This window comes from Bos taurus, chromosome 4, assembly GCF_002263795.3.
Source record: "Bos taurus isolate L1 Dominette 01449 registration number 42190680 breed Hereford chromosome 4, ARS-UCD2.0, whole genome shotgun sequence".
Lineage (NCBI taxonomy): Eukaryota > Metazoa > Chordata > Mammalia > Artiodactyla > Bovidae > Bos > Bos taurus.
Genome location: NC_037331.1, coordinates 106,651,014 through 106,676,375, shown reverse-complemented (window position 1 = coordinate 106,676,375; position 25,362 = coordinate 106,651,014). Strand labels below are relative to the sequence as shown.

The 25,362-nt window shown below is 46.1% G+C and overlaps 2 protein-coding genes across 3 annotated transcripts; both read right to left on the bottom strand.

Annotated features, from left to right (window-relative positions):
- Nucleotides 1-923: 923 nt before the first annotated feature.
- TMEM139 (transmembrane protein 139) lies at nt 924-3,613 on the bottom strand. 2 transcript variants are annotated; one of them, NM_001143872.1, is made up of 3 exons: nt 3,421-3,613; nt 2,195-2,444; nt 924-1,981 (listed from the first exon to the last, which is right to left on the bottom strand). In NM_001143872.1, exons 2-3 carry the CDS (start codon nt 2,425-2,427, stop codon nt 1,588-1,590), a joined length of 627 nt encoding a protein of 208 aa, NP_001137344.1. In that variant the 5' UTR covers nt 2,428-2,444; nt 3,421-3,613; the 3' UTR covers nt 924-1,587. The 2 variants fall into 2 exon arrangements, with proteins under 2 accessions (NP_001137344.1, XP_010802864.1); XM_010804562.4 differs by lacking the exon at nt 3,421-3,613 and having other exon boundaries at nt 1,108-1,981; nt 2,195-2,490.
- Nucleotides 3,614-20,253: 16,640 nt separating this feature from the next.
- On the bottom strand, nt 20,254-25,362 carry GSTK1 (glutathione S-transferase kappa 1). The gene is given in 8 exon segments (NM_001079616.2): nt 20,254-20,550; nt 20,829-20,922; nt 21,237-21,353; nt 23,725-23,760; nt 23,935-24,035; nt 24,357-24,485; nt 24,686-24,767; nt 25,267-25,362. Coding segments are annotated over 8 exon segments (681 nt in total). The 5' UTR covers nt 25,339-25,362; the 3' UTR covers nt 20,254-20,500.

The following is a 25,362-nucleotide window of genomic DNA, read 5'->3' as shown; positions in this document are numbered from 1 at the left end:
AGTTGCAATTCCCTCTGCTCCTCTACTACTGGTACACTCGGCCCGCCCTGTCTGCAGACACAAGTGGTCCCCCGTTCTGTATACAGGAAGTCCTCCACCCCCTCACCATCCATTGACCAAGCAGGGAACTGAGATGCTTGGGGGAACTGGCTTCTGTTGCCTTGTACTGAAAATACAAACTGAGGTAGATGAACCTAGAGCCTGTTACACAGAGTGAAGTAAATCAGAAAGAGAAAAACAAATACTGTATATTAATGCACGTTTGTGTACGTAAGTAGTTTCAGTTGTGTCTGACTCTGCAACTCTGTGGACTGTAGCCTGCCAGGATCCCGTCCATGGGATTCTCCAGCCAAGAATACCGCAGTGGCTTGTTATGCCTTCCTCCAGGGGAATCTTCCCGACCCAGAGATTGAACCTGCATCTCTTGTGTCTTCCTTCATTGGCAGGCAGGTTCTTTATCACTAGTGCCACCTGGGAAGCCCATACTAATGTACGTATATACACATAATCTAGAAAAATGGTACTAATGGACGTATTTGTAGGGCAGGAACAGAGACAGATGTAGAGAATGAATTTGTGAGCAGCACAGCAGGGGAAGGAGAGGATGGGATGAACTGAGAAAGTAGCACTGAAATACATACATTATCTTGTGTAAAGTAAACAGCTAGTGGGAAGTTGCTATGTGGTGCTCTGTGACAACCTAGAGGGGTGGGATGGAGGCTCAAGACAGAAGGGATATATCTATGCTTGAATGGCAGCCCACTCCAGTGTTCTTGCCTGAAGAATCCCAGGGACAGGGGAGCCTGGTGGGCTGCGGTCTCTGGGGTCACACAGAGTCGGACACGACTGAAGTGACGCAGCAGCAGCAGCAGGACTAATTCACGTTGTATGGCGGAAACCAACACAACATTGTTAAGCAATTATCTTCAAACTTTTTTTTTTTAAATCATATATATACTGACCTTCTCCCCCTACCTCTTTGGAGCAGTTTCTCAGAACTATTTGAAATGCTATCTCCGGGGCTATACGCCTCATTTTGTCTCAAATAAAACAACTCAAAAAAGAGAAAGAAAAAAGAAAAGAGGCAATGAAATCTGAAGAGCAAAGTTCAAGACTTTGTGTCATTTACTAGCAGAGAGCTCCTGTGCAAATTACCAATATTTTTTCTTCTGACCATTAGGGTCCTCATTTCACAAATGAGGGCAATAACACCTCATTTTTGTGATCTAATAGAGCCAAAGCACCTGGAATGTCAGAGCATCAGAATGTTACTCAGATATTGTTTCTTTTCTTTTTTCCCTAGATTCTCTGGATCACCTCCTCATGTCGCTCTCAGTCTAACTCTGGATATGGGGTAGGTTGCTAAATATTGCCTCAAGACTCAAATTTTACCGCCTGCATCTTTGGGATGGGCCACCTCAAAACCGGGCAGGGCTCACCACAGCCCGACTCCACTCTAGGTCAAAGTTTGCATTTGTGATGTCCAGGTGGGGACACAGTTCCTGACACAAGACAGGCACTGGGAAGCGATGGTCCAACGAATGAGTGGGTCTGGTGCCGAAAGATCATATATCCTCGGAAAGTCCTTTAGGGGGGTGTCCAGTTGTTTCCATAGAAAACATCATCATCAGAGTGATCACAGCTGACTTCATAGGCAGGGGGTGGAGTCAGAGGTTCCAATCTGGGGGGCGTCCACAAGGTCTGCAAATCAGGAACAGTGGACGCAGCCCGTGACCACCGAAGCCGAAGGCTGACTGGAGGTCTTCTAAGACTTCCTGAGGTCACAGACCCCTCTGAGCCCACTCGCCTGTCCAGTCTGGCTCTCCTGGGCTCCTCTGGATGGTTAGGCTGTCCCTCCTCAAGTCCTGAGGGGATTACAATGCTGCTGTAAGAGGGTGGTTGGTCCAACTCTTGGGGGTGGGGCTGTGGGTCCATCACTGTGGCTTCGACATAGGTTGGCACCTCAAAGGCTTCATTGTCCCTGAGTGGGGTGGGGTGGGGGAGGAAATAAGGAAATTAGTGGCTTCCTAAAAGGAGCCTTTTTCCCCTTTTCTGTCTTCTACCAGCAAAAGACCCCTCCACTCCCTGCTACCAGTGACCAGGGAAAGCAGAATCTGTATGCCTGGAGGCCAGAAGTACAAAGGAAGAATGGGTCCACGTGTACTCTTGCAGTCCTGCCCACCCCTCAACTCACCGTGCATTGCTGGAGGCCTCTGGGCTCTCGGTCTGCACTGATCGAGACCCCCATTCCAAAAAACAGGCCAGGAGGCAGCCCAACAAAAAGAAGCCACCCAAGCTGAGAAAGAAATAAGCCACAGGGGTGATGTCCGGCCGTATCCCCAGCAAAGCCAGCCCCAGGAGGAAGGAGGTGCAGCACAGGAAGAGAAGCGGCTTCTCCAGTTTCCCCCACAGCTGGCCTGGCACCATGGCCCCTCCCCAGGCTCCTGCAAAAAGACACACAGCTGTTGTGTCCAGACTAGCAGTTGGCATCACGGCTGGGTCAGATTTCAAAGTAAGCCTATCAGACACCTCTGTCTGGCTTTGTTCTTTCCATCTCAAATCAAAATAAATGGCCCAAAGAAATGATCTGCAGGGTCCCCCCACCCCCAGCTCTGGAGTTTTCTCTAGGATCACCTAGGAGTATGATCCTGGGGTATCAATATATGTGGAACAGCCAGGAATCCAGCCCAGGAGTTCTGACTCCCAGCCCCTGTGTAAGTGTATTTGCTGTGCCATGACCTCTAGTTCCTTCCTTTTTCTTTCTTCCCTGTGACCTCTCTTCCAGCTCCACATTTCTATGCCTTCCAGGTCCCAGTAGTGCACAGGCCCTGCCTGGGGCCTCTCCGTGCTCCGGCATCTCAGGAATCCAGGTGATGGGCAGGCCACACCCCTTACTTTTGCTGGCTCTAAATCTCCCCCACTCCCCACCTCCCCAGTCCCAAGCCCTCCGTCTGACCTCAGCCTTACCTTATTTGACACCGCCCCCCCCCCCCACGCGCCCCACCCCGCCATCTTCCCATTTCCTCCAGTCAGCCCATGCTCCAGTCGGAGGGAGAAAAGTGTACACAGACACAGGACACAACTGCCTGAGAGTCTTACAGACCAGGGTCTTGAGCAAGGGACTTCGGCCCGCTAATTCTTGACCTCTCCCTCTCCCACGTCTGTCAGGGTCCACCACCCTCTATGGGCCCTAACTCGGTAAACTCAGACTTCAAGTGTCCTGCCTGAAGTTATTACCGAAGGGGCTCCGAGGCTGGTGAGAAGAAGCCTTTTCTTTGCTCTGCAACACAGCAGCAACCCCCAGGCAGCCTGTCAGGAGTCCCCTGAACTCTGCACAGGAAGGAGTCACAGGTTCTAGAAAGGAGCCAGATGCCCTCCTTACACCCCAGCCCCAAAGGCACGACCCTCCCACCCTCTTACCTGCCTAGGACCTCCACACCTGTCTCAGCGCACTTGGCAGTAAGTAGGTTGGGACAGGGGGAGGAGGAGGGAGGAGGAGACAGGGCGGAGCCCACTGGTTCCACCCACTTTTGTGCCCAGATCCCTACATTCCTGCGCAGGCTTCCTCCTTCCTTTCTGCTCAAGGCTGAACTCCTACTTTTGCCCCACCTGGAATTTTTCTGACTCTTAGTTACTCTATCCCCAACCCCCACAGAGCCCTAGAGAGAGTACTCCCCAACCTCACCCCCAGTGATCTTTGTACTTTGGATCAGAGTTAAATTCATCTTTCTTTCTCCCTTCTTCTCTTGGCACTTGGTATTCCCAGCAGTTTGCATTATATTTAGCTAATAATGTTTTGTGCCTGGGAGCAAGATGTTAAGCTGGGCCCTGCGGGGCTTCTGGGCACAGAGGTCTTTTTGTTCCTTATTTCTTAGAGTCAAAACTCCAGCCTCCATGACCTTCTCTAGTTCCAAAGAGCAGAACAGTTGCTAATCGAGGAAGGAACAGTCAGGAAACCACCTGAGGTAATATTAAAGGGACCAGAGAGGCTCAAGGTTAGGAGCCCCAACCACCTAAGACCCTGAATACAACCTCACCCTTTTGAAACTTTGCAGAAGAAAGAATGCAAGACTTACTGCCTAGACCCTTATCACACACCCTTGCCCAACTATATAACCTCTCCCTACTTACCCCTGAGTGGGGCACATTTCCTGAGACCCCACTGTTTCTTTATGGCCAGCCATTCTTTCTTTCTTCTCCATAACTGTCTCCGTATTTATGTTTGGCATTGGTGCACAGAGAGCCAAGATTTTGGCAACAAGCAGAGCAGAGACCGTGGTTTATTTAATCTCCGTGTATCACATAGTGCTTTGCACACTGATGTGTCCTGCTTCCCCTACCAAAGTATCATTTCTATAAATTCCTTGTTTTCTGCAGACCTGTAAGATGTGTTCATATGTATGCTGCTTTGCTCAGTTAACTTGTTTTTTGTTTTAAATTTTAATACTATAAATTTTATTGAGGATGATGGGATAGTACTTTATGTGCTGTGTAAGTATGTGCATGCTCAGTCGTGTCTGACTCTGCGGCCCCATGGACTGTAGCCCCCCAAGTTCCTCCGTCCATGGGTATTCTCCAGGCAAGAATACTGGAGTGGATTGCCACTTCCTCCCCCAGGGATTTTCCCAACCCAGGGAGCTGACTGGTGTGTCCTTCATTGCAGGCAGATTCTTTACCCCTGAGCTGTTGAGGAAGCCCCTACTTTGTTACCAAGTCCAAGCTCACTCTGTGCATTGCACAACAGACCAATGAATCCGGAAGACAAGATGTTGAGGTAAGGAATATGACTTTATTTGGAAAGCTGGCTTACCGAGACAATGGCAGACTACCTTCCCTAAGTTTCAAAGGGCAGTTTCAAAGAGTTTCTAATTAGGGAAGTAAAGGAATATAGAAACAAAGGAAGAGCAGTCAAGAAACAATAGTTCCATGATTAAGCAGAGTCCTGGTTCCTCCTCAAGGGATGTAGTAACAATATATCTGAGACTTTTTATTGAAACTAAGGCCCCCACCTAGGTGGAGGATGGTTACTTTAAACCAAGCACAAGTTTGGCCACCTAATGCGAAGAGTCAACTCATTGGAAAAGACCCTGATGCTGGGAAAGATTGAGGGCAGGAGGAAAAGGGGATCGCAGAGGATGAGGTGGTTGGGTGGCATCACTGACTCAATGAACATGAGTTTGAGCAAGCTCTGGGAGACAGTGAAGGATAGGGAAGCCTGGCGTGCTGCAGTCCATGGGGTCGCAAAGAGTTCGACACTACTGAGCGACTGAACAACAACAAAGATTGAAGACAAAAGGTGAAGGGGGCTGAAGAGGATGAGACAGTTAGATGAGCATCACTGACTCAGTGGACGTGAATTTAAGGAAACTCAGGGAGATAGTGCAGAAGACCCTGGCTTGCTGCAGTCTGAGAGGGTAACAGATAGAAAGGCCAGACATCCCCAAGCAGCAGGAGGAAATAAACTGAAAGTGGCAGACGTTTTTTTTCCTTCTCTACACAAAATTAGAAGAGGCTTCTTTTAATTGTGTTGCTAACAACTGGTTCTGCCTTGAGCTAACCAATGTGTTTTTCTTATGGAAATGTTTTTCTTAAGCTATGGTAATGAAATTATGTATTTGCTTTGGAATCTACTTTTCTTCAGAATGGTTCCGCCTAAGACTAACCTTCACTTCGTGGGAAATAGATGGGGAAACGGGAAACAGTGTCAGACTTTATTTTTTTGGGCTCCAAAATCACTGCAGGTGGTGATTGCAGCCACGAAATTAAAAGATGCTTACTCCTTGGAAGAAAAGTTATGACCAACCTAGATAGCATATTCAAAAGCAGAGACATTACTTTGCCAACAAAGGTCCGTATAGTCAAGGCTATGGTTTTTCCAGTGGTCATGTATGGATGTGAGAGTTGGACTGTGAAGACAGCTGAGCACCGAAGAATTGATGCTTTTGAACTGTGGTGTTGGAGAAGACTCTGGAGAGTCCCTTGGACTGCAAGGAGATCCAACCAGTCCATTCTAAAGGAGATCAGCTCTGGCTGTTCTTTGGAAGGAATGATGCTAAAGCTGAAACTCCAGTACTTTGGCCACCTCAAGCGAAGAACTGACTCATTTGAAAAGACCCTGATGCTGGGAAAGGTTGAAGGCGGGAGGAGACGGGGACGACAGAGGATGAGATGGTTGGATGACATCACTGACTCGAAAAACATGAGTTTGAGTGAACTTCAAGAGTTTGTGATGGACAGGGAAGCGTGGCGTGCTGCAGTCATGGGGTCGCCAAGAGTCGGACACGACTGAGCAGCTGAACTGAACTGAAGACTAACCTTGTTTTCTTTTCTCAAACCGTGGGCTGATAATGGCTCAACAAACCAGTATTCATGTCAATTGTTTTATGGCCAGGATGACACACCTTGTGCCATTCTATCTCAAAAATGCATATTGTAGGAGACAGGACTGGTGAAACTCCTGCAGCCTTGAAGTGTCTCTCTTATCTGATTAAGAGCTTGCTAACAGACAGAAAACACCTTGCTAAAAACTAGCAAGGGGGCATTCTTTCTGCTCCCTTCTGATGTCTATGTTAGAAATTTTCTCTATCTCTCTTATACTTTAATAAAATTCTGTTACACAAAAAGCTCCCGTGGTCAAGCCTGGTCTTTGGCCCTGGACAAATCCTCTCCTCTGGAGGTCACAAATCCCAGCATAGCACACGGCTCGCAGCAGCAACCTTAAAGTCCATGGGGTTGCAAAGAGTTGAACATGACTTAGGGACTGAACAACAAAAATGAAATCAAAAGATTAGACAATTGTAATTGTAGGTTTGCAGAAGAGAAATAGCTAAAAGATTGGTAAATAGCTCTAGGGTTTTTCTGGTGGCTCAGTGGTAAAGAATCTGCGTATCAATGCAGGAGACACGGGTTCGATCCCTGAAAGGAGAAGATATCCTGGAGAAGGAAGTGGCAACCCATTCCAGTATTCTTGCCTGGAAAATCTCGTGGATAGAGGAGCCTGGAATGCTACAGTCCATGGGGTCTCAGACAGTCTAAAACATGTACAGTACAGACTTGTGTACTGATCAACAATGACAACAAAATTCCTGGAGCACCGCCCTGTTACCTCACCACCAACCAATTAGAAGGAAGTCACACACCCTACAAAATTCACCGCTTTTTTTGCCTTTAAAAACTCTTTCCCCAAACCATCAAAAGACCATTGGGTCTTTTGACTATGGGCCGCCCACTCTCTTTGCATGGCCCTTGTACTAAACCTTTCTCTGTCCCAGTTTCCCACGTTGCAGTTTGTCTGGCCTCACTGTGGGTCAGGCAAATGAACCAGTGTTGGGCAACACTTCCACCGCGAGTGTCTCAAGGTGAGTGATCAGTTTCAACCATCTCTGAATCTCTGAATCTAACACAGTTCCTGACACACGGTAGGTGCTCACTGAGCACAGTTGAACGTTCTTATTAGAAGGCTACCGATCCAGCTGGCCTTGCCACAGCCTGGAGATCTGGGATCCATTCTTTTCTGTTTGGGATCTGGTGGTAAGTCTGGGTGGGGCAGGTACTGGGAGGCGCAGAGTGGCTGGAGGACTACTTTGCTCTGGAGGCAAGGTTGGACTCTGAGCCTTCAGAGTATTGATTGTGGACCAACCAGAGGAGTAGCAGTCCTGGGGCACGGCCAGGGCTACCACAGCAGAGGATGTGTGGAGTGTGTGGGCGGGAGGCGGGGAGAAAAGGAGAACAAGAATGAGATTATGGATAAAGAGTGAGTGTGTCTGGGGTTGTGTGTGTATGTGTGTGTACTGGTGGGGTGTCAGTGTTGGTTCTCTGTTCCTGGTTGAAAGAGAAGAGAGGGAGGTGATCGATGTAACAGGAAGGCTGTGGTAGTCTAAATGAGCTGTCTCTCTAGGAAGTGGGAATATAGGGTGGGAAGAGACCTGCTTGTTAAAATTGGCTCTCTGTGTCCTTAGGTTCTGTGTTCACTCAGATCCATCCCAACTAAAGTAGAAAGTATTCAGAAAAGAAATGTAGAAGGTTCCAACAAGCGAAACTTGAATTTGTTGAGTACTGGCAACTATTTATATAGCATTTATTGGGTATTATAAGTAATATAGAGATGATTTAAAGTATATAGGAGGATTACCAAGTTATATGCACATTACTATATCATTTTATATAAGAGACTTGAGCATCCTCCGACTCAGTGTTTATAGGGTTTCACACCAGTGTGTACTCTATGATATCTAATGAGATGTAAGCTTTCTTTTTTTTTTTTTAAATCTTTTAAAGATTTTATTTATTTATTACTTTTGGCTGTGCCGAGTCTTTGCTGCCGCATGGGCTTTTCTCTAGTTGTGCTGAGCAACTACTCTTTAGTTGCAGTTCATGGACTTCGCTTGTTGCAGACCATGGGCCCTAGGGAGCTTCAGTATGTGTGGCTCTCGGGCTCTAGAGCAAAGGCTCAGTAGTTGTGGCTCAAGGGCTTAGTTGCTCTGTGGCATGTAGGATCTTCCCAGATCAAGGATCAAACCTGTGTCTCCTGCATTGGCAGGCAGATTCTTTACCACTGAGTTTCCAGGAAGGTCCCGAGATACGTTTGAAATGAAGGCTTTTCCACAGTCATAGCATCTGGGGGTGATTAACCAATCCCCTACCAATACTGTTGTTGCTGTTGTTGTCCAGTCACTAAGTTGGTTCTGACTCTTTGCAGCTTCATGGACTGCAGCACTCCAGGCCTCCCTGTCCTTCACCATCTCCCAGAGTTTGCTGAGAGATGTCTATTTTGTTTCCGCTGATTTTCTTACTGTTCAGCTCCTAAGGAGAATGTACAGTGGTTGGGATCAGAAGGACTTGGATCCACAGAAAATATGTTAATAGCAGGAAATTGGCCGAGTCATTGGGATGTGTGATAAGTAAGAGGACTGAGTTAAGGACTGAGTTCTGGATTGGAGGGTACAGGAAGGGTTGGCTGACAGGCATAAGGGCCAAAGGGTGAAGGCCTGAATATCTGCAGTGTGAAAGGTCAGACAGTGCCGGTGAGGTGGGACTTCTGTGGCCTAGGGCTCTTAGTTGCTAGTGGGGACGTATGCTAGCAAGATTTGTTAGGTAAGAACTGGATCCAGTTCATGGGGCTGGCCTGCTGTCTGGCTGTACCCTACAGTATGTTATCAATTCCAATTGTTTTAAATAGATTTTCTAAAAATTCCATTTGTTAAAAAATATAAGATGTCAGAGAATATTTAAAGACTGAAGAAAAAGTATCCACAATCTAAGTATCCTTACATGGTCACTTAAATTTATGCACATTTCTACCAATCTGTTCACACACAAACCAGAATATACTCTAGTTGAGATCAGAGAATGTTCACCATTTTGTTATCTTAAAAAAAAATTTTTTTTAAATGTTGTAAAAGAGAGTTTGCCTTTTGATATAATCTTTATTGTAATGATTTCTAATAGCTATATAATATTTTACTGAATGGATATATCATAATTTAACATACCTTTATATTATTCAATAACATCAAGTATATTTTATTCAATTTTTCTTTTGGCCATCAAAAATAATGCTTTAAGAGACAAAAAAAAGTAGATTAATGGTTGCTAGGGTCTGGAGAGAGGGAGGATTTATTTTGGGGAGTTAATTAAAATGTCTTCAAATTAGGTAGTAGTGACGCTTGTACAACTCTGTGAATATATATATTTAAAAAACCCCACTAAATTATACGCTTTAAAAAGGTGATTTATATGTCTATAAAGCTGTTTAAAAAAATAATGCTATCTTCTTAGGTATAGTTTTTATTTCTTTTTGGATTATTTCCTCCAGTTGAATTAAAGGAACAACATTATTGAGACTAGCCAGGTGAAAATTTTTATTGCCCTGAACGCATGAAGCCAAACTCCTTTCCAGAGGTTTTACTTTCCTTTTTTCTTTATCAACTTAGTTTATCAGCTGAGTTTATCATTTAATTCAGTTGTCTTTCCACTTTCTACTTGCCTACTTTCCGCAAACCACCTTTTGCTGGAGGTTGGAGCACCCTTCTTGGTTGGCCCACTTTGTGGCCTTGTTTTGGAGGGTGTGGGTGCAGGAAGTGGGCGATCAGGGGAAAAGGGAGAAGGGGAGAAAATGCACAGACTCCTGGGAAGGGTCATGGGTGTCTGCCGCTGTGTGCTTCTGCGTCCCCAGGTTTCTGTGGTCTTGTATTTCTGAACCTGGGTCTGCTTGGTGCTTATGGCCAACCCGTGTGGAGTGCTTTGTACCTACTGCTCTCTGTACTTTTGCACACATGCTGTCTTTTGTACATACAAAATTAGGTAATTTAAAATATAATGGAATAAGGGGGAGTTACTGTCATTATATCATTTTGTAGGTGAGGTGGGAGCAAGATTTGAACCCGCCATCCCAGTCCAGAACCCTGGCTCTTAACTGCTATGTCATCCAACTCTAAACACTTTTTTTTTCTGGCTGCTTGATAATGATAATTTAACAAAACTCCTATGACTTTCTAAGGTCATTACCCTGGTCCTCCCTGGAGGAGTAGGTAGAGGCTGTTTTCCCCATTGTTTGATGTCTTGGGAAAAGACTGATTTTTCAGATACCAAAGGCAGCAAAAGAGAATATCAGGAGATAAATAAGGTTATCGAGCTGTAAAGCAAGATTGGGAAGTTAAGATTGTAGGCACTATCGGGATGCTCATCTTTTATGAGCTAATTAAGCCCGATTATAAAAAGTAACACTTTAACTGAAGAGCTGTTAGAAGCCTCATGTGCAGGTGACTTCTTAAAAGGTGTTGATGGTAGAAACCACAAATATTGTGGAAACAAATCGCAATGTCATTTGATCCTTAGTAACAATTGTGGAATAGATCTGATTATCATTTTCATGTTACAGAGGAGGAAACCAGCTCAGAGAAAGTCCATGATTTCTTTAGTTAGAATCAAACTCAGAATCCTTTTTTAAAAAAATAATTGTATTTATTTATTTACGGCTGAGCTGGGTCTTCGTTGCTGTGAGGACTTTTCTCTAGCTGCGGCGAGCAGGGGCTCATCTCATTGAGGAGCACAGGCTCTAGGGCACATGGGCTTCAGTAGTGGTGGCAGGTGGGCTTGGTAGTTTCGGCTCCTGGGCTTTAGAGCACAGGCTCAACAGTTTTGGCACATGGGCTTAGTTGCTCTGCGGCATGTGGGATTCCCCCCAGATCAGGAATCGAACCCATGAATCCTGAGCCTCCTGCATTGTCAGGTGGATTCTTTACTACTGAGCCACCACGGAAGCCCCGGTTAAATGATATAACAGGAAGTAAATCAGAAACGTTGATATTTGGGGGGGCGGAAATGCTTTCAAAGAAGCCTCAAGTATGTCAGGATAAATATTATGCTCACCAGCTAATTGTCACGTAGTACCAAACTCGCTGGCAATGAACTGAGCGAACAGTGGGATTCAGTGCTGTCGCGTGTTCAGACCGAGCCACAAAAAGTGATACTGGCATTTGAGAAACTGAGTGTGGTGGTTGCCGAGTGACACAAGAAAGCACTGTGTTGATTAGAAGTGTCTACAGGTAGTGGCAACAGTGTCCCATGTGATATGTCTCCACACATGAGAAAACAGGGACAGCTGCTGCTGCTAAGTCGCCTCAGTCGTGTCCAGTTCTTTGCAACCCTGTGGGCCGTAGCCCACCAGGCTCCTCTGTCCATGGGATCCTGCAAGGCAAGTATATTGGAGTGGGGCACATTGTAGTTGATCACGTGTTTTTTGGAGATAGCCAAACCAGCTTCCAGATCTCAGTTCTGCCATTTACTGTGTGATCTTGGGTAAGTACTTTACCTTTCGGGGCTTCAGTTTCTAATTTGTAAAGGTGAAAATAAGCCCAAGCTTATCACTCCTTTCCTATCCTGCTCCTCCAGCCTGGCTTTGACCCAGGGACCCACCTCAGGGCCACCATCCTGTCGCAGGGCCTGGATTTCTTTCACTGTGGAGCATCTGTTTGTAACTTAGATTGTACATCACCCTCTGCTAATCTCTAAAGTTATCTAAAGTAATATCTAAAGTAATCTCTAAAGTTATTACCCAGGAAATGTAACACTTAAAACATTTATTTGTTATCTTTGGTTGCACTGGATCTTTGTTGCTGCTCACGTGCTTTCTCCAGTTGCAGCAAACAAGGGCTCCTCTTTGTTGTGGTATATGGGCTTCTCATCACGGTGACCTCTCTTGTAGGCCTCTCTTGTGTTCTAGGGCACATGGGCTTCAGTAATTTCAGTTCTCGGGCTCAGCAGTTGCGATTCCCAGGCTCTAGAGCGCAGGCTCAGTAGTTGTGGCACAAGGGCTTCGTTGCTCTGAGGCATGTGGGATCTTCCCAAATCGAGGATTGAACTCATGTCCCCTGTATTGGCAGGTGGATTGTTATCCACTGTGCCACCAGAGAAGTCCCGATATATCTTATTTTTTTATTCATTTCAAAGTAGGCTGCAGAGCCATCAGCACATTTCCACCTAGCTACTTCAGCATGCATAAAAGTACCTAAAGTCAAATATTACTTTACAGTTAACCATTTTTTTAAAGTAAAATTTGCATGCAATGAATTGCACAGATTTTAAGTGGACCATTCCACAAGTCTGGCTGAAACTTATATTGGTATAACCCACCTCCAATCAAAATAAGAAACATTATTAACACCCAGAAAGTTCCATCATTCCCCTTCCTGGTCAACCCTGCAAGCAAAAAGATACTTCACATTATTAGCCCTTGTGTGTGTGTGTGTGTGTGTGTGTGTTAGTCGCTCAGTTGTGTCCAACTCTTTGCCACCCGGTGGACCAAAGCCCACCAGGATCCTCTGTCCATGGGATTTTCCAGGCAAGAACACTGGAGTGGGTGCCATTCGCTCCCCTAGGGGAATCTTCCTGACCCAGGTTTAGAACCTGGGTCTCCTGCATTGCAGGCAGATTCTTTACCATCTGAGTTACTAGGGAAGCCCCTATTAGTTCTTAGAGAAATGCAAGTTAGAATCACAATGACTTACCACTACACACCAATCAGAAAAGGTAAAATAAGAAATTGTAGTAACACCAAATGCCGGTGAAGATGTGGAGAAACTGTACTGCTCATGAATTGCTGGTGTGAAGGTAAAATGGTAAGGCCACTCTGGAAAAATATAGCAGTTTCTTTCCAGAACTAAACATTCACGTATCACATCACTCAGCGATTGTACTCCTGGGCATTTACCCTGGAGAAATGAAAACGTGCACATAAAAACCTGTATGTACATATTCATAGCAACTTTACTTGTAGTAACCCCTGTGATATTGTGATTGATAATATATATATAGGGCTTCCCAGGTGTCTCAGTGGTAAAGAATCTGCCTACCAGTGCAGGAGACACAGGAAATGTGGGTTTGATCCCTGGGTTGTGAAGATTCCCTGGAGGAGGAAATGCTGACCCACTCCATTATTCTTGCCTGGAAAATTCCATGGACAGAGGAGCTTGGGAGGCTACAGTCTCTGGGGTCTCAAAATGTCAGATAGGACTGAGCCCAGTACATATATATATATATATGGACATTCAAATGACCAAAATATGTTTCTCATATATATGTGGCTTTCGTCCATAGTCCCTGGGTCACAGCTTCCAAAAGCCTTGAAACTGTGTAATCATTGCTAGTGATAAACATGTCTTTTGTGAATGAAGTGACTTTTAGAAGCACCTGAAGGTGGGGGTTTTCAACCTCAGGCTCCTCTCTCCTCCCCAGAAATCAGGGGGTAGAACTGAGAATTACAACTCACTGATCACTCGGTTGGTTCTTCTGGCAACCAGACCCACCACCTTTAGGTGCTTATAAAAGTCACTTCATTCACAAAAAGACACCTTTATCATTCTCAATGCTTAGACAAAGTAATGTCTCTGCTTAGACAGCATATTAAAAAACAGAGATATTACTTTGCTGACAAAGGTCCATATAGTCAAAGCTATGATTTTTCCAGTTGTCATATACGGATGTGAGAGTTGGGCCATATAGCAGTCTGAACATCAAAGAATTGATGCTTTCGAATTGCGGTAGTATAGAAGACTCTTGAGAGTCCCTTGGACAGTAAGGAGATCAAACCAGTGAATCCTAAAGGAAATCAACCCTGAATATTCATTGGAAGGACTGATGCTGAAGCTAAAGCTCAAATACTTTGGCCACCTGATGAGAAGATCTGACTCATTGGAAAAGACCTTGATGCTGGGAAAGACTGAGGGCAGGATGAGAAGGGGACACCAGAGGATGAGATGGTTGGATGGCATCACCGACTCAATGGACATGAGTTTGAGGAATCTCCAGGAGCTGGTGAAGGACTGGGAAGCCTGGTGTGCTGCAGTTCATGGGATGACAAAAAGTCGGACATGATTGAGTGCCTGACCAACAGAGATTTGGTCGATCATGACTATGTAATGAAGTCTCCATAAAAACCCCATTTTCCGAGAGCTTCTACATTGGGCTTCCTTGATAGCTCAGTTGGTAAAGAATCTGCCTCCAATGCAAGAGACCCTGGTTTGATTCCTGGGTCAGGAAGATCTACTGGAGAATGGATAGGCTACCCCCTTCCAGTTTTCTTGGGCTTCCCTTATGGCTCAGCTGGTAAAGAATCTGCCTGCAATGTGGGAGACCTAGGTTTGATCCCTGGGTTGGGAAGATCCCCTGGAGAAAGGAAAGGCTACCCCCTCCAGTATTCTGGCCTGGAGAATTCCATGGACTTTATAGTTCATGGGGTTGCAAAGAGTTGGACACAACTGAGGGACTTGCACTTCATTCTACATCGGGAAGCTGGGAGGCTTCCACCTGCCTCTGGGCTGGTTCCCAAGCTCTATGAGGACAAAAGCTTGTTCAGGACTTTGTCCTATGTATCTCTTCATCTGGTTTTTGAATCATATCCTCTAATATACTTTTATAACAAATTGGCAATCTAGTAAGTAAACAGGTTTTATTGAGTTCTGTGAGCTGTTCTAGCAAATTAATCAAACCCAAAGAGGGGGTCATGGGTTATATAACCAGTCTGTCAGAAGAACCAGTGACAACCTGGACTTGCAGCTAGTGTCTGAAGTGGAGGGTGGTCTTACATATGGAATGTGATGCTATTTCTGGGTAGTGTTAGAATTGAGTTGAATTCTTGGACACCTTGCTGGCATCTGAAAATTGCCGGTTGGTGTAGGAAGCTTACACACACACACACACACAGTGGAATTTGGTCCATAAACTGATTTTCAGCCCCAAACTACAAACAACCAAAATGTCCTTCAATGGGTTAAACAAACTGGCACATCCATACCAAGGAACATGATGACTTGGCAGTAAAAAGAACAAACTACAAACTACAGATACATAAAATGCCATGGGTGGATCTCAGGGAGTTAGGCTAAGTGAAAACAAGCCATTCTGATTCCATTCATACAGCTGTTGTAAAATAAGAACTATATGAGATTAGTGGTTGCCAGGGGTTAGGGAAGTGGGGAGAAAAAGAGAGAGGTAGCTGTAGCTATGAAAAGCGCATTGAGGGATCCTTAAGTTTGGAAGCATTCAGTATCTAGACTAGACTGTGGCTGTGGTCACATACATCTGCGTGCGTGCTAAGTCGCTTCAGTCGTATATGACTCTGCGACCCCATGGACTGTAGCCCACCAGGCTGCTCTGTCCATAGGATTCTCCAGGCAAGAATACTGGAGAGGGTTGCCAGGTTCTTCTCCAGCACATGTGCCTACAGGTGATAAAATTATATGGAACTAAACACAGACACAGAAATGAGTGCATGCAAAACTGGTGGAATCTGAATGAGGTTGATGGACGCTAACAATGCTAGTGTTCTGGTTGTATTATTGTACCGGATATGCCAGATGTTGCCATTGGGGAAACTGGATGAAGGGTATATGGAATCTCTGTATTATGCCTGACATTTGGCTTAAAAGACATGGGCATTTTTTACAAAAACTTTTTATTTTGTATTGGAGTATAGCTGATTAACAAACAATATTGTGATAGCATCAGCTGAACAGGGAAGGGACTCTGCCATACATGTACCTGTATCCATTCTCCCCCAACTCCCCTCCCAGACATAGACATTTCTGGAAGCATATACAGAAAAGTGGAAAGTAGGATAGGGATGACTTCACTTTTCACAGTCAATAGTTTTCTGAGTGTTTTTGTTTTACCACATGCATGCCATACTTTGTTGTTTTTAATTACCACTTGTATTTTGGTTCTATAAACAAAGTATCCCTTCTAAGAACTTTACCTAAAAACATTGCATTCTGGAAGCATACCACTATTTAGTAAGCTTGGAATTTGAATTACAACACAAGGAAATGGTTCAGGATTTAACTCTGAGCACTGACCTAATTGCAAATTTTGTATGTCAGCCGTTGCTCAGAAGATGTGGAAAGGAAGTAACTAGGTATGAAAGTACTTCACTTAGAAGTGCTCCTTTATAGGGAAAAATAGGTGCATTTGGAGGCTTTTCCTTCTCTCCCTGTGACAGTTATTTCACTTGTTAACTGTGGTAACAGATTGCCGTGAGTTGACTCATTGGAAAAGACCCTGATGCTGGGAGGGATTGGGGGCAGGAGAAGGGGACGACAGAGGATGAGATGGCTGGATGGCATCATCGACTCAATGCACATGAGTTTGGGTGAACTCTGGGAGTTGGTGATGGATGGGGAGGCGTGGTGTGCTGTGATTCATGGGGTCGCAGAGTTGGACACGACTGAGCGACTGAACTGAACTGAACAGATCGCCAACTCAACGGACATGACTTTGAGGAAACTCTGAGTGACAGTGAAGGGCAGGGAAGCCTGGCGTGCTGTAGTCCACTGGGTGGCAAAGATTCAGACACAATTTAGCGACTGAACAACAACAGATGCCAGAGAGCTGATAAAACATAATTTCTGGATGTGCCTGTGAGAGTGTTTCCAGAAGAGATTAGTTCGATCAATGCTGGCTCACATGATTATGGGAACTGAGAAATCCCATAGTCTGCCATCCGCAAACTGGAGGCCCAGGAAAGGTGGTGGGGTCAGTTCCAGTCTAAGTTCAAAGGCCTGAGAGTCCAAGTTCAATATCCTATTGATCCTGTTTTTATTCGCTGACAACCTTCACTAATACAATCAATTTTTATTCTATTTGCTATAAATTCAGACATTGTAATCTAGATCACATGTGAAAGGATTAGTCTAGAAATTGTCTCATTCCTTCAGAGAAGATTAAATTCAGCTATTGGATTAGAAAAATAGGATTCTAGACCCTTTGAAGGAGGAGTGGCCAGGGCTGCAAAATCTGCCTCTAAAGTAAGAGATTATCCTACATAACACTGAGATAAGATTTAGGATTAAGTTAAGCAATTGATGCTTCCCAGGTGGCTCAGTGGGAAAGAATCTGCTTGCAATACAGAAGCTACAAGAGATGTGGGTTTGATCCCTGGGTCAGGAAGATCCCCTGGAGGAGGATATGGCAATCCACTCCAGTATTTTTACCAGAGTAGTCAATGGACATAATCTCATGGACAGAGGAGCCTGATGGGCTACAGTCCATGGGGTCACAGTCGGACTCGACTGAGCATTCAGCATTAAACAACTGATACAAATTTAGAAAACAATGAGAAGGGTACACAAGGCCTGATGGGCTACAGTCCATGGGGTCACAGTCGGACTCGACTGAGCATTCAGCATTAAACAACTGATACAAATTTAGAAAACAATGAGAAGGGTACACAATTGTATACAAATGTGAATCTATAAATTCTTGAAGTTTTTTTTTTTTTACTGGAATAAACAATCTTTTAAAAAACTACAAATGAGGGGGCTTCCCTGATGGTTTCAGTTCAGTTCAGTCGCTCAGTCCTGTCTGACTCTTGGCAACCCCATGGACTGCAGCATGCCAGGCCTCCCTGTCCATCACCAATTCCCAGAGCTTACTCAAACTCATGTCCATTGAGTTGGTGATGCCATCCAACCATCTCATCCTCTGTCATCCCCTTCTCTGCCTTCAATCTTCCCCAGCATCAGGGTCTTTTCAAATGAGTTAGTCCTTCGCATCAGGTGGCCAAAGTATTGGAGTTTCAGCTTCAGCATCAGTCCTTCCAATGAATACTCAGGACTGAGCTCCTTTAGGATGGACTGGTTGGATCTCCTTGCGGTCCAAGGGACTCCCAAGAGTCTTCTCCAACACCACAGTTCAAAAGCATCAATTCTTCAGTGCTCAGCTTTCTTTATAGTCCAACTCTCACATCCATACAGGACTACTGGAAAAACCATAGCCTTGACTAGACGGACCTTTGTTGGCAAAGTGATGTCTCTGCTTTTTAATATGCTGTCTAGGTTGGTCATAACTTTCCTTCCAAGGAGTAAGGGTCTTAATTTCATGGCTGCTGTCACCATCCCTGGTGGTTTAGTGGTTAGGAGTCTACCTGCCGATGCAGGGGACACGAGTTCAATCCCTGGCCGGGGAAGATCACAAATGCTGTGGAGCAACTGAGCCTGTGTGCCACAGCTGCTAGCCAGAGCTCTAGAGCCTGTGAGCCCCAGCTGCTGAATCCCACGCATCTAGAGCCCATACTCTGCAATAAGAGAAGCCATGGCAATGAGAATCCTGCACATCCCTACAAAGAGTGGCCTCCTATTGCATCAACGAAGGCCCAGCTCAGGCAAAAATAAATAAATAAATCTTCTAAAAATGTATACAAATAAAATGGAAACATTTTTATATATTTTATTGCAGATTAATAGTTCAGACTTATTCCAGATTAATGTCCTCTGTAATATATCTTTATGCAAGACATAATTGACATACTATGCAGTTTCATCATTTTCTCCAATCAATATTATAAACTAAGAATTTCCAAAGTTCTGGTAAGTTGCTAAAATTCTTCACAAATATAATTTTTGATGGCTATGAAACATTACATCCTGAATGTACCATAATTTGTTCAAAAATCCTCCTGGTGGACATTTATTTGATACCACAAGCAATGGTGAGACAAGCATCTTTATTCACAAAGCTTTGTCTCTACTCACCCTCAACATGTATGAGAACTTCAATATAGTTGTTTATATTCAACTTCAATATATGGAAAGTTCCATTTAAAAAAAATTTTAAGTTTTACTCTTTGGCCACGCCATTTGGCATGTTGCATTTTAGTTCCCCAACCAGGGACTGAACCTGCGCCTCCTGCATTGGAAGTTCAGAGTCTTAACCACTGGACTTCCAGGGAAGCCCCTCTTTTTTGTTTTAATTTGCTCTTATGGCTCTCATATTTTTATTTTGCATTAGTTGCACATTGTCACAGGTCTCCTTTGGAGAACCAGAGTGCTTATTTGGGGATATACTTGTGACATTACATTACAGGTATGCATGGTCAGGATGAGATGAAGTCCTGGAGTGTGCTGGAATAATGGAAAAAACGGAGAGAGGAGGAAGACTGAAAGTGATGGGAGAAAAGAGGGGAACATGGGATACGAGATGAGGAAACCAGAAATATGAGATGAGAAGACAGCAAAGGGAAGAGGCATCTAAACTCCGAAAGCCCTCTGAGCCATCGAAGTCACCACACAGGCATCCAAGTGTGGTTTCAGCATCTGAAGAGAGTCTTCTCAAAGAAGTCCAGACCCTACTGAAACACAAGGCATTCTGATGATTTCACAGTGTGCATACAAAGAGTAGGGGCTCTCAGTGATTAACTGGGGGGAGTGGGAAAACTATAGGTTTGTTGGGGAGGGAACAGGGTCATAGTGGGCCAGGGAGAGAGGCCTGGCCTTTCCTTGGGATCTGCTTTGTGGGCGAGGGGAAGGCACCCCGAGGGGATGAGCAACTTCTTCAGGCCCTGGCAGCTCTGGCCAGTCTCCCGGCACGGCCTCTCCCGGCCCCTGCTGGTCAGAGTAGCCGGACCCCATTTAAACATCTGGATGCAAGCTCAGTCATGCTGGGTTTCTCTCCAGCCTCCACTTCCCCTGGGCTTCTGGCCCCAGCCTGTGTCTCAGGCACCATGGCTGGTCAGAAGACAGTGCCCAACCGGTTAGTTGCAGAATCCATCTGGCTTAGCTTTCTGTCTCTGACAGACTTAAGAAGCTTCTGTAGAAGAGAAAGAGGGACTATTTCCTGCTCCCTTCACATAAGCTGCCCCAAAGTGAGGCAGAGGGCTGCGGGCACACAAAGAACTGTTCTTCTCAAACACCTAGAGTGGCCAGGATGTGACTGTAGGAACAAGAACAGATAAACACCAGAGAGGACACAGACCGAGAAATATGGCGCCTAATGGCATTAGGTTTATTCTGTGGAAAGCAGAGTTGGAGATTCTCAGAGGCACTTGGTGACACTAACGGCAGATGGTGTATTATCCTGCCCGCCGCCCCCCGCCCCCAGCACACCCCAGAGCCGGACAAGAACCTCTATCAGATAGGAAACCAGAATCCCAGGGCCCCACAGTGGAGGAGAGCTAAGCAGATGGTCTGCTTTTTAATACCAATCGTCTTGCTTCCTCTGGGCTTTGGGCTTAAAGTTTGGCGTTTACAGCTGGAGGCACAGGGCCCATCCACTTTTCTCCTGAATAGAAAAGATCACGAGTCAGAGGGTCCACAAGCCCTCAGGGATTCTCTCCAGGAAGAGCTCCTGGGTGCTGGGTCTGGAAGGCTTCCTTCTCTCCTGCAGAAGAAGGTGGCCCCTCCCCACTCCACCTCAAGCACACCTACCTCTGTATGAGGTTCCATTATCGGAAGTGCCTAGAACATTTTTTTTTTTTTATTCTTGAATCCATCCTTCTGGGCAACTGATATAATGCAGGGGTGGGCTCAAGGGCAGGTCAGTACGAATGTGTAACTTACCCAGCAGGTGTGCCAGCAACTCCAGCCGGTCGGAGCCAAAGAGCATGTGGGTTTCATCTTGCAGGTGGGCCACAGTGACGGGCAGCCCAAAAGCCTGGAGAAGTAACAGGGCAGGAGGGCGATGGAGCAGGTGGTGGTTTCAGGGCTGCGGTTGAAGGCTGCAAGTTAGTACTGGTCTGAGAGGTATTCGATGAGAGGTTGCAGGGTTCTAAGGAGAGTTTTCTGTCTCCTCTCTCACTATCAGCACTCTCCCTCCTTTCTTTGGGCCCAGGGAAAGGAAGGAAGAGGGTGAGGGTGATCTTGGAGATTTCGGAGGACTCACAGTTGGGGAGTAACTTTTGCTCAGGAGCTTGGGGACCTGGTCAAGATTCTCTGTCTCAGCACAGGGGTGGGGACAGAATTGCTCACCCCATATTTGCAGGCTGCCTCAGTGGTCTCCTTGAGCTGGTTCTTCACTTGTGGTGTTGAGACCCATTCTAGAAGTTCCTGGGCTTGTTCCATGGACATGCCAGCCTTCTCTGCAGCCTGAAGGGATGTGGAGGGGAAAACAAGTGTGTCTGCGTTAGTGCAGGTGGGAATCTCAGGAGAAAACTGTGGTCATTTTATTTTCTGCCCCCACATCATCCACAGCACTTTTACTTACCCACGAGTGGAGGTCTATCTTTGCCAAGAGGGGCTATGTTTTTTGCCTTCAAAATCATGAGATTGGTAGAAAGAGCAGGTGGCAAAGAGGCATAAATGTAGAAATTTAACGCCAGAGGAATTGATGCTTTTGAACTGTGGTGTTGGAGAAGACTCTTGAGTCCCTTGGAGTGCAAGGAGATCCAACCAGTCCATTCTAAAGATCAGCCCTGGGTGTTCTTTGGAAGGAATGATGCTAAAGCTGAAACTCCAGTACTTTGGCCACCTCATGTGAAGAGTTGACTCAGTGGAAAAGACTCTGATGCTGGGAGGGATTGGGGGCAGGAGGAGAAGGGGACACCAGAGGATGAGATGGCTGAATGGCATCACCAACTCGATGGACATGAGTTTGCGTGAACTCCGGGAGATGGTGATGGACAGGGAGGCCTGGCGTGCTGCGATTCATGGGGTCGCAAAGAGTTGGACACAACTGAGTGACTGAACTGAACTGAACTGAGCGCCAGAGGGCATCTTGAGAGGCCAGCTTCCAAACCACTTCATTAACAGGTCAGGAAAGACTCCCTGGTGGTCCAGTGGTTGAAGACTCTGTGCTCCCAGTGCAGGGGGCCTGGGTTCAATCTCTGGTCAGGGAACCAGAATGCACATGCTGCAACTAAGAGTTCACGTGTCACAACTAAGACCTGGTGCAGCCAAATAAATAAACATTTAAAAAAGCCAAAACAAAACAGGCAAGGAGCCTCCAGTTCAGAAACGGTACGTATTTTGGTCAGTGTTGAAGAGCTTGTTAGTAGCAGAGCCAATGCTAGAATCCAAGTCCCTTGACATTAAGCTGGGGGTTCATGCCTTCCTACTCCTCAGAATTCCTGAACCCAAGGGCTGGGCTCTAATTCGCATAGAATTTCCTGAGGACTCTGGACAGGGCACATGGCTGCAGCCACCAGTGTCTGGCTTCAAGAGAATGTTAAAGGTTTCACTTTGGGGTTTGCTGGGATCAGTGATTCTCAACTTTGGCTGCACATAATAGAATATCCTGGGGGAGCTTTTTTGAAAATCTCAGTTTGGATGTCATCCTCGAAAACAAATTACATGGAATTTCTGGGTGGTAGTGTCCAGGTGCTGCAAGTGATTTTAATACACATCTGGGGTTGACAAGTGTTGCAACCTGACCCCCTTGACCTGGAGTGGGAAATACGGAGTCAGGCATGACTTCTTGGCTTTGACCCAGTTACATCAGAGAAGTGTATTTTGGCCAAGTGCTTAACAACAGGGAACTGGTTCAGTAAACAAGTACACCCACTGAATGGAATGCTATGTGGAACCTAACAATTATTCTCTCCAACAGTTTTAAATGACATGGGAAATGATGATTAAATATTAAGTGAAAAAGCAAGCCAATGCATAGACTTTGCAGGAATGAAAACTGAGGAGGATATACTGGCCATGCTTTACACATTTAACTTTTTTTGTGACTTGTCATTTTATATATTACATTTGAATATGCCTCAGCTATCTTTTGTAAACTTAAAGTGAAAGCGAAAGTCACTCCGTCGTGTCCGTGTCCGACACTTTGTGACTCCATGGACTAGTCTATGGAATTCTCTAGGCCAGAATACTGGAGTGGGTAGCCTTTCCCTTCTCCAGGAGATCTTCCCAACCCAGGAATTGAACCCAGGTCTCCTGCATTGCAGGCGGTTTCTTTACCAGCTGAGCCACAAGGGAAACCCTTGTGGCTTAAGGGGGGAAAAAACTTAAGGGGAAAAAATGTGGTGTTGAATTTTCTGATTTAATCCTGAAGAAAAACTTTTTTATATCTAAATATGGCTGGCACACGTTTTGACATTTGGAGCTATTTCCACTTTTCTCACTCGGACTTTCTGAATACTTCTGGCTTGAGTCAGTTATCTCTCTTTGTCTTTTCAAAGCCTGTTTTTTATGTCTCTTAGATGTGACAGTGAGGTTTGTGTTGCAGTTTTTAGGGCCAAGACTTGCCACTACTTCAAGTCTCCCCATCTGCAGGTACCCACATGTACCACCTCTCTCCTACTGACTTCTTTCATCAAATACATGTTTCCTTTTTCACCCATGATACATTCTTTCGACAATCTTAGTTCCAACCGTTTAGTAATTTGGCCTCTCAAACATCCTTTCTCCCCCGGTAACTATGACCTTTTCCACCCAATAATAAACAATGTCCTCTCTGCCCCCAGAGGTCAACTGTCCTCAGATTCCCCAGGAGAGCAGTGGGAACACTCACAGCCAGGATGCTCGGGGGCTCCGTGATGTCTTCATCCTGGGAAGAGGACAGTCAGTACGAGAGGTTGGCATGGTGAGGGGTGAGATGGAGGCCAGTGAACCAGGTCAGTGAACAAGGAGGAGGGCAGGACCTGGGACTCTAGGCCTAGGGGAGGGTCACCAAGTCATCCTGGGTCTCCCTGAAAGTTGGTGCCCAGAGCCCAACCCTCACCCGTGACCAGACACGCATCCACAGTTCTCTGGACACTTTCTCCAGCAGCTCCGGGTGCTCCATCTTCACCGCAGTGAGGAAGCGCATGGCTGTCAAACTTCCTGTGGGGCAGAGGCACTCAGAGGGGGGCCTCCTCTAGCTTGTTTCCCATGAAGACCAGGTTTTTCCTCCTCATCTCCCCCAGCCCCCCACCCGCCAGTGCTCCATCGCCCTCAGCCTTCCATTTGCATTTCTGATCACTGATCCATCCTGCTCTCCCTCCCCTTCTGTCTCTACAACCTTCTGCATGATCAGCTCTGATGCTGAGCTTTCCCAAAGTTTCCTTCACTTAACAAAATCAACGGAACCCCTCCTTTCTGGCCCTGCAATCTCCAAATCCACTGCTGAAACCTTATGCTCCATCCATATCCCACTCTCTTCACCTTTCTTAAGGATCACAGAGAAGAAATCCTTGGGGAAGTGGATGGGAACCTGGTGATGCTGGCTCAGGAGCCTAAGGTCACTTCTCAAGTATACGGCTTTGTGGGGAAGCATAGCTGGCGGCTGGTTTCCTGCAAGGGGAAAGTTGGGTTTACTGATGAGAGATCACTTGAGGGTCCCAGACCGGGGATGCACCTACCTGGGTTTCAGGCAGCAGGCATATTACTAGCTGCTGCCGCCAATAAGGAGACCCAGTGGAAGGGCCGCTCCCCTGGACGTTTGAAATGAGCCTTCCCTCAAATCCCCGACAAAAACGCCACTGCCTTCCTACCGCTCTCTCTTAAGATCCCTCCAATTAACGTCGGCTGCAGCTGCAGGCTGATGTTCCAGATATTCTTATATCGGCACAGGACCTGTAGGGAGGGGCGGAGACGGAGAGTGAAGAGGGCTGAGGGAGAGAAGGGTGTTTCATGGCACTGATCAGCCAGGCTATAGGCTCGGAGAAAGGGTTAGGAGGACACCCTAAATCTGGTTTGAAAGGGCAAAACTCTCTCAATTCCTAGTTATCGATTCCAGGATCTCTGCTCCTGTGGACAGTTTTTATCTGTTCTGCACCCCATCCCCCAAAACTGACATCGGAGGGCTTATATTCTGGATTCTTTGGAGCTGCTCATCTTCCAAGCCAGTATGGGAAACCCCAGCCTTAAGACATAAAGGTTCCACCTGGAGCCAGCGATCATACCCCGTTCATCAACAAAGTGACCTTCAGTCCTGGCTCTCTACCTGCTTGCCCGAAACCGCGTAGGGCACTGCCAGGAAATTCACGAGACCGAGGTCCCCGCGCTCTTTCCTGACCCCTCCCTCTGCTTCTGTCTCCCCAAGCCCCGGGCGAAGCTGCTTCCCCGGCGTCACCTCGAAGGCCAGCCAGGAGTAGGGGGACAGGACATCGTAGAACAGCTCGAGCGTTCGGGGAACGGGCCCCATGCTGCAGACGCGCGATCGCGAAGC

Bases quoted from the DNA above. Each gene is read 5' to 3' on its own strand.
- TMEM139 (XM_010804562.4), bottom strand. From the start codon at position 2,490: ATGCCAACTGCTAGTCTGGACACAACAGCTGTGTGTCTTTTTGCAGGA. The intron at 1,982-2,194 runs GTGAGTTGAGGG...CACCCCACTCAG, and splicing joins GAGGCCTCCAGCAATGCACG to GGACAATGAAGCCTTTGAGG.